The 17,052-nt window shown below is 42.2% G+C and overlaps 1 protein-coding gene across 1 annotated transcript in view; it reads left to right on the top strand.

Moving 5' to 3' along the window:
- Positions 1-9,462: 9,462 nt before the first annotated feature.
- Positions 9,463-17,052, top strand: part of LOC129712410 (endothelial cell-selective adhesion molecule-like) — a 93,530-nt gene continuing 85,940 nt past the window's right edge. Inside the window, exon 1 of the mRNA XM_055660823.1 lies at positions 9,463-9,822. Within this exon, the coding sequence (XP_055516798.1) occupies positions 9,768-9,822 (55 nt within the window). The 5' untranslated portion in view covers positions 9,463-9,767. The remainder of the gene's footprint in view (positions 9,823-17,052) is intronic.

Below are 17,052 nucleotides of genomic sequence, written 5' to 3'. Positions count from 1 at the left end.
TTCTAACTGTTCAGCCACTGAATGATTTTAGCTTTGGAATCTGGTCTGTGTTAATAGCAAAGCTATCATTCTAACAGGTCTAATGTACATTGAATAAATGTGCTTGAATTTGGCTTGATCACTAAGCAGCCCGGAGTTTAATGATGTAACATCTTTTCCTAACTTACCATTTTGCCACTCCTTTCTGATAAATGTTAATTAGAAAAAATTGCCTAGTTGTTCAACTACAGAGGCATCACGAGGCCAGTCCTCACTCAGCAACTATGACTAGCAACTCCAGCACAGGTCAGTAGACCACAAATTGAAGCATGAAATCTGAACTGTAATTTCCATTGGCACGGGTCCAAATTGGTGAAGGTCAAATTGGTGAAGAACCAGTGGCTGAGATCAGCTGTATCAAAACGTAATCTAGGGCCTTGGCCTGAAAGACACTCGCTCTTTGAAGATTGGATAGCTTGCATCTGGATTTGATTAGTATCAATCGGGATCATTCAAGAATAAACACTTTGATTCATTTAATCCCTTTAAGTTCTCTCATGTGATGTGTCAAATCTTGTTTGAAAACATCAGGCCACATGAGATGATGAGGAAGTGCCTAAACGTTTGTAGAACGTGACTTGGTGTAGTATAGGAGTCGTGTTTTAGTATAGAAATTGTGATGCACCTTTATAAGACTGATTAGATGACATATGGAGTACCAGGCACTCACTACCTTCTGTATAAAAACTGCCCTCTGCAGTTCTGGTTACCCCATTAGAGGAAGGATGTGGAGGTTTTGGAGAGGGTGCAGAGGAGGTTTACCAGAGTGGTGCCTGTTTATGGGGTATTAGTTACAGGGAGAGATTGGACAGACTTGGATTATTTTCTCTGCAACGCTGGAGGTTTCTTGAGACGCCTGATGGAAACATCTAAAATTATGAAAAGCATGGAAAAATTATATGCCAGAGGGCATACCTTTAAGGTGAGGGGAAAAGATTATTGGAAACGTGTGGGGTAAGTTTTATTTGGGTGGTGAGTGCCTGGAACGTACTGTCAGGATGCTGGTTGAGGCAGACACAATAGTGGCATTTAAGAGACTTGGATTGGCACATGGATATGGAGAGAGATGGATTATGTGCAGACCAATAAGAGTTGGTCTAGATATGTTCAACACAGACACTGTTGATTCTGGATCTAATACTCTCTCCCTTGTCTGGTTCAGTAAAACCACTGAGTCAAACTCTGGAGTCCAAACCCTTCTTTATTTGTATACAGTATTTGTATTGCGGGGCCGTCCTCGGATCTACTCACTTGAGCCCTCAGCAGCCTCGCGTAAACAGAACAGAAGGAAAGCCAACCGACACGCGCCAACGAAACGATCGCCCTCGTATACCCCTCAATGGCGGGAAAACTAACACCGCAAAAGTAGAGAGGGAGGCAACCCCAACAAACCATTCACAGCACCTATTCAGTGCACAGAAACAAAGTAAAACGTATTAAGTGAGGTAACTCCTCTAGACCAATCACCAACATGGAACAAGAGTCAATGTATTGAAACGTACCAGAAACCTCTTTAGGAACCCAGACTTGGTGGGTCACATGGGCAGAAGCTTCCTGGAGCTTCTTCAGGGGTCCAGACTTACTGGTGACAGCTAGGTCACATGGGTCTCCAGCACCTTGCAATGTATTGTCACTATCAGTGAAGCCTAGGCTTTCACAGACACCTGCCTTTTTCCAAAGCACCCAAATCCCTGCATGTTCACAACACTGTGCCGAGGGGCCTTTTCACACGCTTAATTATTCCATACAACAGTGAAAGGTAGAGAGGATGAGGTTTAAGGGCCTGTACCAGTTGGGTCATTTTTTTGGGGGGCAATAGCCGAAAAATAGGCTGTATTGTCATGAGCGGTCTCCTCAAGTGTTATTTATTTCTTGTCGCCACTGGATTTTGAAATGTTCAAAACCTTTCGGCCACTGGACTTGACGTTGCCTGTCTTCTGTCATAGGTTGTTGCCGGGATGCCGCCAGCTGACGTTGGTTATTGCCGTGTCATGACCTCGGTGAATTCCAATGGCGACAACCTACGTCAACCGGCGACACTTCCGTCATCAAGAGAAGTATTCAGTTGTCTTCATTTGTCGCCGGCAGTCGTAGCTTGTAGCTGGTGGAGGTAGGTTGACTTTGGGTGTCGTAGGTGTGGACGTCCCAAGTCGCGAGGAATTGTGTCGCCAGTTGACGTAGCTTGACGTCGACTAGGTGGTAGCTTGTCATGGGCATTGTCGTGGGGTGGGTGCAAAAAGCTTCCAACGTCACACCGCGACATTGACTGTCGCCACAGTTGCTTAAAAAATCGCATGTGGGACAGGCCCTTTAGATAGCCAAATCCACAGCAATGTGCCAATGGAAATCGGAAAAATTAAACAAAGAATAACTGTTTCTTTACTTGGTTAGTGTTGCTGTTTAATAGCTACATTTTCTTGCATTTCCACAGCAGCTGCCTGTGTGCAGACTCGAGCATCTGGGGAGTTAAATCTAGGCAGGCACATCCTGCTGATATCAACACAATGAATAGAAGTTAAGCAGTAATAATGCTACTTCTAAAAGATTTCCCTGCAGGCTGCTATTTCTTTGTGATAGACAAGTGTTTGTTATATAGAAATTATTCATAGAGAAATAGATTTGCCTGAAAAGTCCTTGTTTCACCTCATTTAGGTGGCACCTCGTTTCAGTTTCAGGGCAAAGCACACATTATAACAATCCATGTCAACCTTAATGTAAGCCCACAGATTCCAGATCGATGCCATTATAATGTCGAGCTGCCCTTAGCAATCGCTCATTAATACACTCTCCATCATATGGGCCCAATTAAATGTTATTCACTTTGTGCTTTCCAAAAACAATGTGTGGTGCCAAATGAAAGGCGTGCTGGCTTGTAGGTTCATTGGCTTCTGTAAATTGCCCCTAGGGTATAGGATGCAAAAGTAGGATAACATAGAACTAGTGTACAGGTGATCGATGGGTGGCATGGACTCAGTGGGCCAAAGGGCCTGTTTCCATGCTGTATCTCTAAATTACATTTTAAAACTTGGGATCCCCATACATGTGGCATTGGTTAAAATTATCATCTAAAGTGCACAATATTGAGAAGAGATTTGAATCTTAATTCTTTAATTACCACAATATTAAGTTGAACATTTGCAATCGTGTTACATCATAGAATGCCGCGAGCACAAAGGTGACCATTCAGCCCATCATGTCCTCTGGGGTTCCCTGAGAGAGGTTTGCTCATTCTTCCCTCTGGCTCCTCCATAGCCTTGCCGCACATTTCTAAAATGTCCTCCTGAAGGTTGAAATTGAACCTGTTCTATCACATCTGCAAGCAGAGTTTCAGAATCCGCCACATGCTATGTAAATGTTTTTCCTCATGTCGCTGTTAATTCTCTTCCCTTTTATGCTTGTGACCTCTAGTCTTTGGCCTGTCCATTAATGAGAACAACCTGCACTATTATATGTTTCTATCGAATCCCCAATGTTTTGCCACCCCCAGCTCCTTCAAAAAGCACATCCATCCTTTCTGGAGAGGGGGGGGGGGGGGGGGGGTCCAGAACCAGGTGTCACAGTTTATGAATAAGGGGAAGGCCATTTAGGACTGGGATGAGGAAAAACATTTTCACCCAGGGAGTTGTGAGTCTGTGGAATTCTCTACCACAGAAGGCAGTAGAGGTCAATTCACTGGATGTTTTCAAGAGAGTTAGGTTTAGCTCCTGGGGCTAGAGAAATAAGGGATATGGGGAAAAAGCAGGAACGGGGTACTAATTTTAGATGATTAGCTAATGATGGCCTACTCCTGCACCTATTTTTCTATGTTTCCAATTTATCCACATAACCAGCTCATTATCCAAAGAACCATTCTCGAATGTCTCCTTTGGACCCACTCTGTACCTCACCACGCTTCCTGCAATGAGGTGTCCAGAATTGAACACCGTACTGCAATGGAGGCTGGACTAGTGTTTATAAAGGTTCAGCACCCCCTTCCTTTACTTTTATCCTCAATGCCTCGTGATAAAGCCATGTACGTGTGTGGTGTTAACATTTTCTCAACCTACCCAGCCAATTTATGCATCCTTATCCCCTGGTGCCTCTATACCTGCACCCTTGCAGAACGGTATTCTTTATTCAAAATTACCTCTTCTCGTTCTTCCTATCAAAATGCATCAACTTGTATTTCTACACATTAAACTTCATCTGCCACACATTTGCCCAATGCACCAGTCTTGTGTTCTGTGGGAAATTTTCATGATATCGCCAAGTTTTGGCCATCCTCACAATGTTATTTGTCAAGCCAAATAATTAAGGCAAGCGCAGGGCATCACTGGGGACTATCTTTTTTTATGCATCTTTGGGTTTTAACAGGGCATTTCTATAGGAGTTGGGGAAATGAAAAACCTATGAAAATAAATCTAGTAGCTTGAGCTGTAACTTGATGCAAAGCCACAAGAGGGCAGCATTGAACCAGCATGCATTACCTTGGGACCCAGTCCATGGTGAATTGACCCCTGATTTACACAAGGTCACTTCAACCTCATTTATTTTTGGTGTTTTGGCATCTAGTGGAGAAGACTATGGAATGATGTATGGAGAAGGGTTGGAATTGGGCCCATTTTAATGCTTGAGAAGATTGAAAAAGAGTTTCTGAGATTCCTGAGATCACTAATTGGACCATTTGTTTATAACAATTTATCATTAAGGGAATTGTATGGCTTTCAGGTAGAAGGTGTGTGTGGGTCAGACAATAGGCTACCTTTACAGATAAGCAAGGTCATCAACACATTCGGGCAGTCACAGAGGTGGCAGGAAGTACTTCAGGTGAAAACATTATCTGGCGATCTGAAATTCACTTGGAAGTAAAATGCCCCAGCAGGGTTAGGAAGAGTTGTCAATAGGGCATTGATTTTCCAATATTTTACTGGATGCCTGGAGACCGTAAAATCGACTGAAGGATACAATGCGTGGACACTGACATCATGTTAACTTATGTTGCCAATGGGCATTTGAAGTGAGATCCAGGAGAACCCTGACGACACTGAAGGTAGCCGTGCAGGAATGGGAAGAGAAGCTATCGCTGGTGATTGTGGCAACTATTAGATGGGGGAAGAATGTTACTCCCTGCTGGGTGAAGGTGGTGGAGCATTGGAGAATGGCCAAGGGGGGGGAGTAGACTGCTCACAAGGAAGGGCACTGTCACACCCACAGCACAGGATGTTGTTTTTTAGTGATTGCAATGAGCTGTTTTGGCATTACTACAGGCATTTAAAAAAAACAAAAAAACTTAAATACTTGAATGTTCTGTCTCACACATGAGCTCCTCATTGCCAAAGGATAGATACAAAAAGCTGGAGTAACTCAGCGGGTCAGACAGCATCTCTGGAGAAAAGGAATAGGTGACATTTCGGGTCGAGACCCCTCATGGCCCCAACCCGAAACATCACCTATTTCTATTCTCATGAGATGCTGTATGACCTGCTGAGTTACTCCAGATTTTTGTGTGTACCTTCAGTTTAAGCCTGTTCCTTCCATAACATTGCCACAACACCCACTTCATCCCTTCCTGGGTCCGTTTCATTTACAGCCATTCTCGTTTCCTCTCTGGCTTCAGCCGATTCCCTTCAGAGTTATGGGTGGACTAATCTTTCCACCACTGCCACATCAATGGTGTACAAGTTGAAAATAGGTGATTAACAATAGTAATCAATCAATCAACAAACATTTAGGTGGATATCTTCAATCTGCTCCATAATTACTTCCCTGAGGCCTCTCCTTGGCCTTGAAGTTGCTTTGCCTTCAGACCCAGCCCTCTGCCATCTTTCTGGGGCTTGGAATCATTTAGCGTAAATAGAATTTATAAAATTATCTAAGACAGATGGTAGTTGATGAGAATAAATTAAATAGACGATTGGGAAAAATCAGCTGTGAACCAGCTTGATTGGGCTAAAATTGCCACCCTCTGTTGTAAGGATGCATTACACGGAAGCAAGTGGCCTGATTTAACAAAGTTTCAATGGAGCAAAAGCAGATTTCTTTCTAACTTCAGTACTTCCAAAATATGCTTTTTATTTGCTAAATTATTTCATTTATGCTAAACATCTATGATTGTGTTTCTTACTGAATTGCTGTAAATCTATCAATTTGAAAGATATTTTTAAGCTGAAGTCACAAATTAAGTTTCTGCATACTTGTCAAATCCTAAATCCACACACTGATAAAGATCTGTCTACTGACATGCCAGTATAACCTAATCTGGATTTAGGAATTTCCTTACAGTACAACAGTAATGTTATTTAATGCCGGGAAAGCATTTTGGATGTCCTTAAACCATGCACGTCATACAGTTTCAAACATTTTCTTATTCGATAAGGCAAGTTAATACCCAATAAACTATTTTTTCACGTGAAACCTCTTCTAATTGAATTTTACGGCAGAGACCAAAAGGAAATGTTTTTGAAAGTTAAAAAATAATCAGATCAAGGACATTTATTAAAAAAATCAATATGCCATTTTAAGGAGACACTAGAAACTGCAGATGCTGGAATCTTGAGCAAAACACAACATGCTGGAGGAACTCACGGGTCAGGCAGCATCTGGGAAGGGAATGGAGAAGCAAAGTTTCGGGCCAGGACCCATGTTCAGACTAGAAACGTCGCCTGTCCATTCCCTCCCCACATGTTTCCTGACCTGATGAGTTCCAAAAGCACTTTGTGTTATGGCACATTTAGGTTAATGTTAGTGGTTTAAATTCAGATGGAGAACAGCCACTTTAAAACTCCTTTAGATTTTTATCGTAAAACTATGTTAATTTAATGGGAATATGTAACTATTTGCACACCTTGTGAAAGCAAAGAATTTCACTGTGACTTGTCACATTTGACAATAAAGTATTCAATTCAATTCAATAATTTTAATGTGTGACCTTTAAAAAAAACAATGAATCATAACAGTATTCCATTATTGGTGTATATGACAATTAAGAACCCTTGATTGACACAAAAAGCTGGAGTAACTTAACGGGTCAGACAGCATCTTTGGCGAGAAGGAATGGGCGAAGTTTCAGGTCAGAAGAAGGTTTTGACCTGAAACATCAGCTATACCTTTTTTCCAGAGATACTGTGTGACCTGCTGAGTTACTCCAGCTTTTTGGGTCTGTCTGATTAAAACCAGCATCTGCAGTTTCTTCCTAAACACTCTGGGTTCTTGGCTTTGGAAAACACATGCATACAAACTGCAGATATAAGCTGCATTCAGATTGCTTCTTGTATTGGATGAGAAACTCATTTCTCTTTAGTTTGGCTTCTGAACAACGGTTTCAGCTGGTCATTTAAGCCAGTTACCATCTTTTAAGGTGTTTGCATCCACGGAGCTCTGAGTTGTAGCATCAATGGATTACATATCTTGAGTGTTAATGCTCTTAAAAAGGAAGGATGGATGAAAACAAGGAATTTATTTGCATATAATTACTGTTTTAATATGTAGTGTGAGTTTGCACATAGGAAACTCTCACAGGTAGTAATTACGGTGATGAATGCATTTTGAGTTTCAGATATTAGTTGGACAATATGCAATAGGTAGGTAAACCCACCTCCCACCACCCATCCATATTACTGTTCATTAAATAGTGCCATGGTCATGTAAGTGGCCAGAAAAGATTAAAGATTTATGTTCCATCCAAAGTCGGTGCTTCCAATAGAGTATCATCCCTCGGAGCTCCACAGAACACCTTGAACCATTTCCTCTGCACTCTAGATAACCCAAAACAGTGAAAACACTTGGAATGAAATGTCTGTTTTGGCATAGCTTCAGGCATAAACATTAAGAACCCTTGATTGACACTGCCTGCGGTAGGGACCCACCTGAGTGTAAGTAGGGTCCCAGTGCTGGGAATTTTGTACTGGGAAATAATGTTGCCATTGGATTGTTTGTCCTGCTGGGAGGTATAGAGGATTTTACAGTTGGTGCCATCTCTCCAGTGCTTTGAAGGGCCTTCTGTGTATACGACTCCGAAGTACACAGGAGGGCAGGGACTGCTGAAACCTACGAGAAGATGGTTCTTGCATTAAATCTTGACAAAATAAAGATCCTCTGTCGGCATGCCCCACTGTCATCCATGAGTGTTGTGGCCAGTTTGAGGTCTTGATCTTCAAACACTTTCCTCACATGACCAAAAGCTGTGCTATCGGACTGAAAGTGATGTTAAATACCTTCATCAATGTCTGCCTTCAATGAGAGGTGGCTTCTGAAAAATAGGTCAATATGTTTGAAGATCATGTCTAACTCAATTACTGTCAGTAGGCAGTGTTGGTCAGTGGGGCAGGACATTCATTTCAAGGGTAATGAAGACCTTCATTTCTTCTGAACAAGCTGACCATGTTTGGGACTTGGCCTCCCAACAAGCTTGATCACTCCTCTACAACTTCATGACTGAAGGTACAAGTATCACTGCCAATTTGATCCAGTCCAATCACTCTGACACTGTGGCCAAGAAAGTAGAACAAACACTCTATTTCTCCAGAAGGCTATATAAATTCGGAATGTCTCCAGTAACTTTTACAAATTTCTATAAAGCACCATAGAAAACATTCTACCTTAATGCATCAACTGCTAGAAATTGCAGAGAGTTGCGTACACAGTCCAGTCCATCCAACAACCCATCTAGCCTGCCAATAAACAGCCAACATAATCAATGACCAGTCAAACCCTCTTCTCCCCTCTTCCTTTGGACTAAAGATGTCAAAGCAGGAAAGCTCAGCACCAGATGCAAGAACAGTGCCCCTCCCCAGTTATCAGAATATTGAACAAGGCTGAATTTCCCAATCTTCTAATCCATCCCAAAGACATCCATGCACATTTTTAAAAATCTGTACTTTTGCTATTGTAATACTTTATTTTGCACCCCATTTATTTTCTCCATTGGACTGCTTGATCTACTCATGTACGATTTGATGTCTCTGGGCAGCACGCAAAACAAATATTTTTCACAGTATCTTAATACACGTGTCAAAAATTAAACAAGATTATTGGAACGACTCAAAGAACTGCAGATTCTGGAATCTTGAGCAAAACATAAATTGCTGGAGGACTCATCAGGGCAGGCAGCATCTCTGGAGGGAATGAATGGGCAACCTTTTGGGTCTGAAGTAAGGTCTCCACCAGAAAAGTCGCCTGTCCATTCCCTCCTCAGATGCTGCCCGACCAATTGAGTTCCTTTAGCACTATGTGTTTCGGCTGTTTGTGGGATTGTTTAGCTGCATGGGGAACTTTATCTAAAGGACAGGTCACAGTAGCACACAAACACCAGTCTTTGTAAAGTTAACAACGGATAGGGGGGCAAATTCCCTCCAGTTATTTTGAATTTGTAGATGACGTGTTGCAGGTGCACAAGGAGGAACAAGACTGAACCCATTGCACGACCAATGCGTTGCCCCGTGTGGCGATTGTCAAGTGTTTCTACAATTGGGCGGCGCATAGTCCAGCAGGTAGGGATTTGATTGACCGTCTGCTGCCGGGGATCAGAGAGCGTTGCCACTGCTCCGGGCCATCCGAGGCAGAGTTGATTCTTGCTCGCAGCCTTCAGTGGCCAGTGTGGTTTAATCGCATCAGCGCAGTTTCTCGAGGTCCTACAAGCTGGGCTCTTTGCAAGATTTTTTCTCTCCAAGCGATTACCTTGCGGGAAACTAATACGGAGCTGCGTGTTGCTTTCCCCTGAGCCATTAGGATATTAAATCGGAAGAATCCCCATGGATGCAATGAAATTAACACTCTGGTTCCTGGTGGCTGTCGCTGTAAACGACGGTAAGAATTTAGTTTTAATTTCATTACCAGCGGAACGGAATTAACTTTATTCATAGAATGGTTTATTTGTGCCAAATTCTAGATTAAAAAAGTATCTTTACCTCTTTTCACTTTTGCAATAATTTACAGCTCGAGAAAACACAAACCGCGTCATTATATTTAATAGTGTATTTTAAGTCATTTCAAAGTAGCTCTCTTTTCTGCAATTTTCTTTAGCCAAACACACCAGGGATTTCCCTGGCCATTTGTTTTCCAAATAAACTTCACTTTAGCTCCCGGGGTTTGGGTGTGAATTGGTTTAAGGCAAGCTTTAAGTGGAAGAATGCTACAGGTGGATTAGACATTAGACAGCTCTTGTCGACTCGCTCTGTAAGTACTGAGGGAACCGTGATCTTGATGCGTTTTGCTTTTGCTGAAATAAAAAAATCTGCACGTCAAAAAATAACTATCCGATTCGAAATTGTTTCATTTTTCTGGTGACACTCTCAAAAAAATGTGTCTTTGAAGGAGCGATTCAATAAACCCGATGCTGACTTTAATGAGCGGCGATCGCTCTCGCGTTCCACCCAACTCCTAGTTCAGCAAACGGGCGATATAGATGTTGGTGGCACTCAGCTGGTCAGGCAGCATGTGTGGAAGGGACCCTTCTTCAGACTGATTTCAACTTTGGGGTTGGAAGTTTGTGAAGTACAAATGATTTGAGGGTTTTTTAACATGTGTTAAAAGCCAGGATTTTGTGAGCTTGGTTTTGTTACGGAACAATGTCTTGGTTTCTCCACTTATGTAAAGGAATTAAACTAGCCTTTATGTTCCCAATGAAAGACACACAGTGCTGGAGAAACTCAGTGGGTCAGGCAGCATCTCTGGAGAACACGGATAGGTGACTTTTTGGAGTTGGGACCCTTCTTCAGACTGACGGTGGGGTGGGATGGGGAGGGAGTTATGTTCCCAGTTATCACGGGTGACTTGAATCGACATATAGATTGGGCCAAACTGGTAGTAGCGCTGAGGAGGAAGATTTCCTGGAATGTATACGGGATGGGTTTTTTTTAAACCAATATGTAAAAAGAACCGATGGAGAGTGACAAGGTTAATTCAGAGACTAGGGTCAAGATTCAAGGGAGTTTATTGTCACGAGTCCCAGATAGGACAATGAAATTCTTGCTTTGCTTCAGCACAACAGAATACGGTAGGCATGAATACAGAACAGATCAGTGTGTCCATATACCATGATATAAATATATACACACATGAATAAATAAACAGATAAAGTGCAAATAAACAGATAATGGTATATTAATGTTCAGAGTTTTGTTTGAGTTGAATTTAATAGCCTGATGGCTGTGAGGAAGTAGCTATTCCTGAACCTGGACAATCTCCCAGAAATACTAGGGAACCAAGGATCTAGTGGGAGGGAGGAACTGAAGGGAATCCGTAGTCATGAAATGGTGTTAGGTAAACTGTTGGTACTAAAGGCAGATAAATCCCCAGGGCCTGATGGTCTGCATCCCAGAGTACTCAAGGAGGTGGCCCTAGAAATTGTGAATCCATTGGTGATCATTTTCCAATGTTCTCTCATCTCAGGATCAGTTCCAGTGGACTGGAGGGTAGCCAATGTAACCTCACTTTTTAAGAAAGGAGTGAGAGAAAAAAACAGGGAATTACAGACAAGTTAGCCTTGCATCAGTTGAGGGGAAGATGCTGGAGTCGATTATTAAAGATGAAATAGCAGCCTATTTAGAAAGCAGTGACAGGATCTGTCAAAGTCAGCATGGATTTATGAAGGGGAAATCATGCTTGACTAATCTTCTGGATTTTTTTGAGGATGTAATAAGTAGAATGGATAAAGGAGAGCCAGTGGGTGTGGTGCATCTGAGCTTTCATAAAGCCTTTGACAAGGTCCCGCACGAGATTAATGTGCAACATTAGAGCACATTGTATTGGGGTAGGGTATTGACATGGATGGACTGGTTGGCAGACAGGAAGCAAAGAGTAGGAATTAATGGGTCCTTTTCAGAATGGCAGGCAGTGACTAGTGGAGTGCTGCAAGGCTCAGTGCTGGGACCCCAGTTATTTTCAATTGTATTCTACTATTATTCTACTAATAGCATTATTTTAAAAATATGCTATTTTTATTCGACTAATGTTTTCCAATATTTTCTCTTTTTATTTCTGACTTCCAGCATCTTCATTTAAAAAAATAATGACTGACTATATTTCTTAAAGTAATTTATTTTAGTAATAAAATTGCAACACAATAAATGCTGAGCATCTGGAATAAAAGTGGAAAACACTGGAAACTCCCAGCAGGTCAGGCAGCATCTGTGGAAATAAGTATGGTTATCATTTTAGACCATATCTGCCAAAGGTACATCAATTTTAAACATTGCTTCTGCTCCTCTTTCTGCAGATGCTGCCTGACCGGCTGAGTGTTTCCAGTGTTTTTTTAATTTTCCTTGCAGCACCAGATTGCATTTATCACTGGTTTTATAATGGCAACACATTTTAAGATACTTCAGAGCTCGATACCAAGCCAGAGGTGGAAACATTAAGATGGGTTATCAAGTCCTCAAACCATTGGTTTTAAGCATTGGGTAGGAATGAGGGCAGCACGGTGGCACAGCGGTAGATTTGCTGCCTTAGTGCTCCAGAGACCCGGGTTCAATCCTGACGATGGGTGCTGTCAGTATCGAGTTTGTTCGCACTCCCTGTGATCGCGTGGTTTATTTTTGGGTGCTCCAGTTTCCTCCCACTCCAAAGACGAGCAGACTTCTGTAAATTGTCCCTAGTGTGTCGGATCGAACTGGTTTATGGGAGGGGGGGTTGCTGGTCGGAGTGGGCTTGGAAGGATGAAATACCTATTTTTCACACTGTATCTCGATAACTGAAAGACCGACATTGAATAGCTGAAGGCAGTGTTGGGGCATAGGAAGTGAATGAAGCTATTGGGTATATTTTGGGGGAAGATATTCCGGAGAGCTTGAGATTTACTTTTGGATGAATGCGCTGATGTGACTGATTATAAACTAATGTTTTAGGATGGTTCTTCACCACTATCAGGATTTAGAATCTCTGATCACAAAAGCTCCTGGGTGTCACAAGGTGGAATATACTCACAAAGTGCTGGAGTAACTGCGCAGTCACGCAGCATCTCTGGAGAAAAAGGATGGGTGACGTTTCGGGTCGTGACCTTCTTCAGACTCCAGGATCTATATCGGACTCCAGGGTCTGAAGAAGGGTTCCGACCTGAAAGGTCACCCATCCTTTTTCTCCAGAGATGTTGCCTGACCTGCTGAGTTACTCCAGCACTTTGTTTCTATCTTCGATATAAACCAGCATCTGTGGTTTCTTTCTATTCTCAAGGTGGAACGATGGGCAATTGATAGCACAAGGCAACAGAAACCTCTCGCTTTGAGAAAATTATACTAGTTCTGCCACTTTAAGATCAAAATATGTATTTATTCAGTTTCATTTTAAAAATGGACATACGTATTACAAAAAACACAGAAAACGTTACAAATGAGCATGTTATTATAATTTATTGACCTCAAATTATTCGAGTAAAATAACTAAACGCCAGCGTCATTGAACAGAAGTGAGACTAACTAAATGGAATCCTTTACAATGATTAATATTTCCCAGTTTAGTGCTAAACAACTAAGGAACTCTTAGTTAGGAAATCAAGTGAATAAAATGGAAGTCATGCACTATTATCATTCACCAAGGGTGTAGTAATTTAGGATCTTTGGAACTTTTTCCAACAATTTGGTTCTTATTTAAAGATTTTTAATATGTACTTTACATAACATAGGAGTCGTGAGGTCTATATTAGATGGCAAGTGGGCACCTGATGAAGTGGGCCCCTGATGAAGTGGGCCCCCTTTGTCTCCTGACAACCAATATTTTTAGACCCAGTCCGCCACTGATGGCAATAGTTCCTGATGCGCGGTTGATTCAATTAATCTCCTCCCCCACCCACCCAAAATGTCTCATCATCCTAGCCCCTTTACCCACAACTAATGGCTGGGCTATTTTACACAGCACCTCTTCCAGACCAGAAGCACCAGCAGGGTCAGGGAAGTCCAACACACAGTTCAAACCCACAAGGTAGTGTCCAGAAGAAGAACTCTTGCTACATCCCTTTCCACGTCCAAGCTTTGTGCTTGCTCGGTGCTTCCCCGCTGAGCTCATTGTCCAGCGCATTTCCTCACAGCAGTTCAAGCTTCCATTGTGTTCCTTTGTTTCCACAGTCAGGAAATGATCTTTGCCGGAATATTTCTGTAGCTCAGAGATTAAAGTTATCACCCACCATCCTGATTTAGACCAGACATTCTGGCACCTATTCTGCTTTGGATGTGAAAATGAGTGGGATACACTTTATATAAAACATGCACCAGTAACCTGGAGTATGTCTGGGTCCACGCCGCTGGAAAAGAGCAGTCCCTAGTTCGAATTCATATCCCAAAACTTAGGGCACACCCTCAATACCAATTGTGAAATATGAAAAGTGTAGGAAGGAACTGCAGATGCTGGTTTACATTGAATATAGACACTAAATGCTGGAGTAACTCAGTGGGACAGGCAGCATCCCTGGAGAGAAGGAATGGGTGACGTATCGGGTTGAGACCCTTCTTCGGACTCGTATAGAATATGGAAATACTCGCAATACTTCATTTTCATCTCCATCCATGTCCTCCAATTATGCTGTCTGACCCGCTGAGTTACTCCAGTTTTTTGCATCTATTCTTGCTTCGACATATCTCTTTAAAACGTTTGTGCTGACTTTAACTTGTTATATCTCAGTTTCCAGCTGCAATTATTCTGTAAATCCGATACTCCACAGGTTAGGCCGAGTGTCCTGTGCAGGTTGGGTTCATCCCTTGCTCTTTTCTTGAATGAGGGGTGAATTCTATCCTCTTTCCTCCTATATCTAAAATTGAAAAATCATGTTTGGAGTTTCCAAAAGATGAACAGATACTTCTCTCAGTAAACGGGGATGCTTCCCATTTGGGCTGCGTGCTTCTCTACTTTCCGTGTTTGGTATACCTAGGTAAAAGGATAGCACAACATAGCAGGCCGAATGGTCTGTTTCTGCATTATACAACACTTTGGCCCCAGCACATGGTGTCTATTTACATTCTGCCGGATAATGGCACTGCCTTTCCCTTTCCCTAATGCTTCATCAGTGTTAACTTCTGATGAAGATAGATGGAAAGTGGTCATTTAGTATCTCGGCCACGTCCTTTGCCTTCACAAGATCTTTTTATTTCTAATTGTCCATCTTCTAGATGACTATTATTTCACTGGGCTGACACAGTGGTTCAATCCTCTCTACGGGTGCTTGTCTGTATGGAGTTTGTGACCGTGAGGGTTATCTCCGGGTGCTCCGGTTTCCTCCCACACTCCAAAGAGGTACAGGTGTGTAGGTTAATTTGGCTTCAGTAAAATTGTAAATTGTCCCTAGTGTAAAGGACAGTGTTAATGATCAGGCTGATTGCTGGTCAGCGTGGACTCGATGGGCTGAAGGGCCTGTTTCCGAGCCGTATTTCGAAAACCTGCTAAAGATGTGATTATGAGCTGGTATTTTAATTTATTTTTCCACAATGTGAGTGCTTGCAGAAATATTCCTGAGGCTATGTGTCTGAGGATGGCTGAAGTTGGGGACAACTATGTTTGTGTGTGTGTGTGTCTCCACGACTTACTTGTGACGGATTATGGAAACTTACTGGTATGGTATGTTTGACACTGGTATGTTTGCTTTTAGTGCTGACGTGATCTGTGTTACTGTTGGGAAACTTGCCCACTGTTTTTCTCACGACCCTGGGGCAGTGGGGCGGCATCTCACTGAAGAGAAAGGAAACAAAAATAACATTACTGTATATAAAGTGACATTAGAAGGAGAGACCGCCCCCTCCATTAACCCTCCACGGACCAGTGTTTACATCACAGAAACCCAGGGGACATTGTACCACATTTATATCATTTCACTCTATAGACAAAACAGTTGCAATAAATTTGATTCTAAACAGTGCCATGTGAGATTTTGAATATTTTTCTGATAGCTCAATCATTATGTATTTTTAATTTCACCAATACTTTGCATTATACAGAAACAAAATAGCAAAGTTACATTTTGTACCAACAACATAATTATGAAGTAATTTGAATTGTTTTTTTATACAGAGAATAGTGGGGGCCTGCGAAGCACGGCCAGGGGGGGTGGGGGTGTGAAGGAGTGGAGTTACCTTCCTCCCTTCCCATCTCCCTTCCCGCCGCATCCCAGATTCCACATACTAGGAGCATTTTTACAGTAGCCAATTCACCTGCCAACTTGCACATGTTTGGGATGTAGGTGGACACTGCAGCACCTGAGTGAAATGCACAATATCACAGGGAGAATATTCCTATTCAACATTGAGTCACTGGAGCTGTGAGGCAGAAACTAAACTAATTGTAGCACGTAACTATTCCATCCTCCCCCTCTCCAACCGACTTTATGTGGAGCATAGTCTGACTTGACCCCTTCCTAAGGAATCATAAACCTGCTGAAGCAATTCTTAACCAACTCTGGGAATGCTTCCAGATCAGTGCTCGGACAAGTAACAATATCCGTTACGCGGCACAAAAGGAAAAGATAATGCAGGAGTCTAATACAGATCTGAAATGAGAAATGAAATGCCTTCAGTTGTGGAGAAAGTGTCTACTCCTGTTACATTAAGCAAAGTCATTATACAAGATAGAGTAGCTATCATGACTAAAGTGCAACGTGGACAATGTGATGAGCATGGTTATTAATCTAATCTAAGCCCTGAACAGCAATTCAAGCTCCATTATTGAATTATTCATTCACGGGACACGGGTGTGGCCACAAAGCTTTTATTGTTCATTTTCAATTGAATCCCAGGGCCTTTGGAGAGTAATTAGGAACTAGTGGCTCTGAAATCACATCGAGGGAATTCAGCGAAAGATTGCAAGTTTCCTATGGCAAGAACATGTGAACTTACAGAGATTTTATAACAATCCAGTCACCATTACTGAGGCTAACAACGTTTCATGGAGTCACAGAGTTCGTACAGCCCAGGAATAGACCCTATGGCCCGATTCTTACATGTTGACCAAGATGGTCCCATGTTCCTGTATTGGGCTGATTGTGTTTCTTTCTTTCCTATCCATGCACCTGCCTGAAATCCTTTGAATATTTTGATTGTAGCTACCTCCAGCACCTCCTCC

The sequence above is a fragment of the Leucoraja erinacea genome, chromosome 32, assembly GCF_028641065.1.
Source record: "Leucoraja erinacea ecotype New England chromosome 32, Leri_hhj_1, whole genome shotgun sequence".
In the NCBI taxonomy this organism is placed as follows: domain Eukaryota; kingdom Metazoa; phylum Chordata; class Chondrichthyes; order Rajiformes; family Rajidae; genus Leucoraja; species Leucoraja erinaceus.
This window is presented reverse-complemented; position numbering and strand designations above follow the sequence as displayed.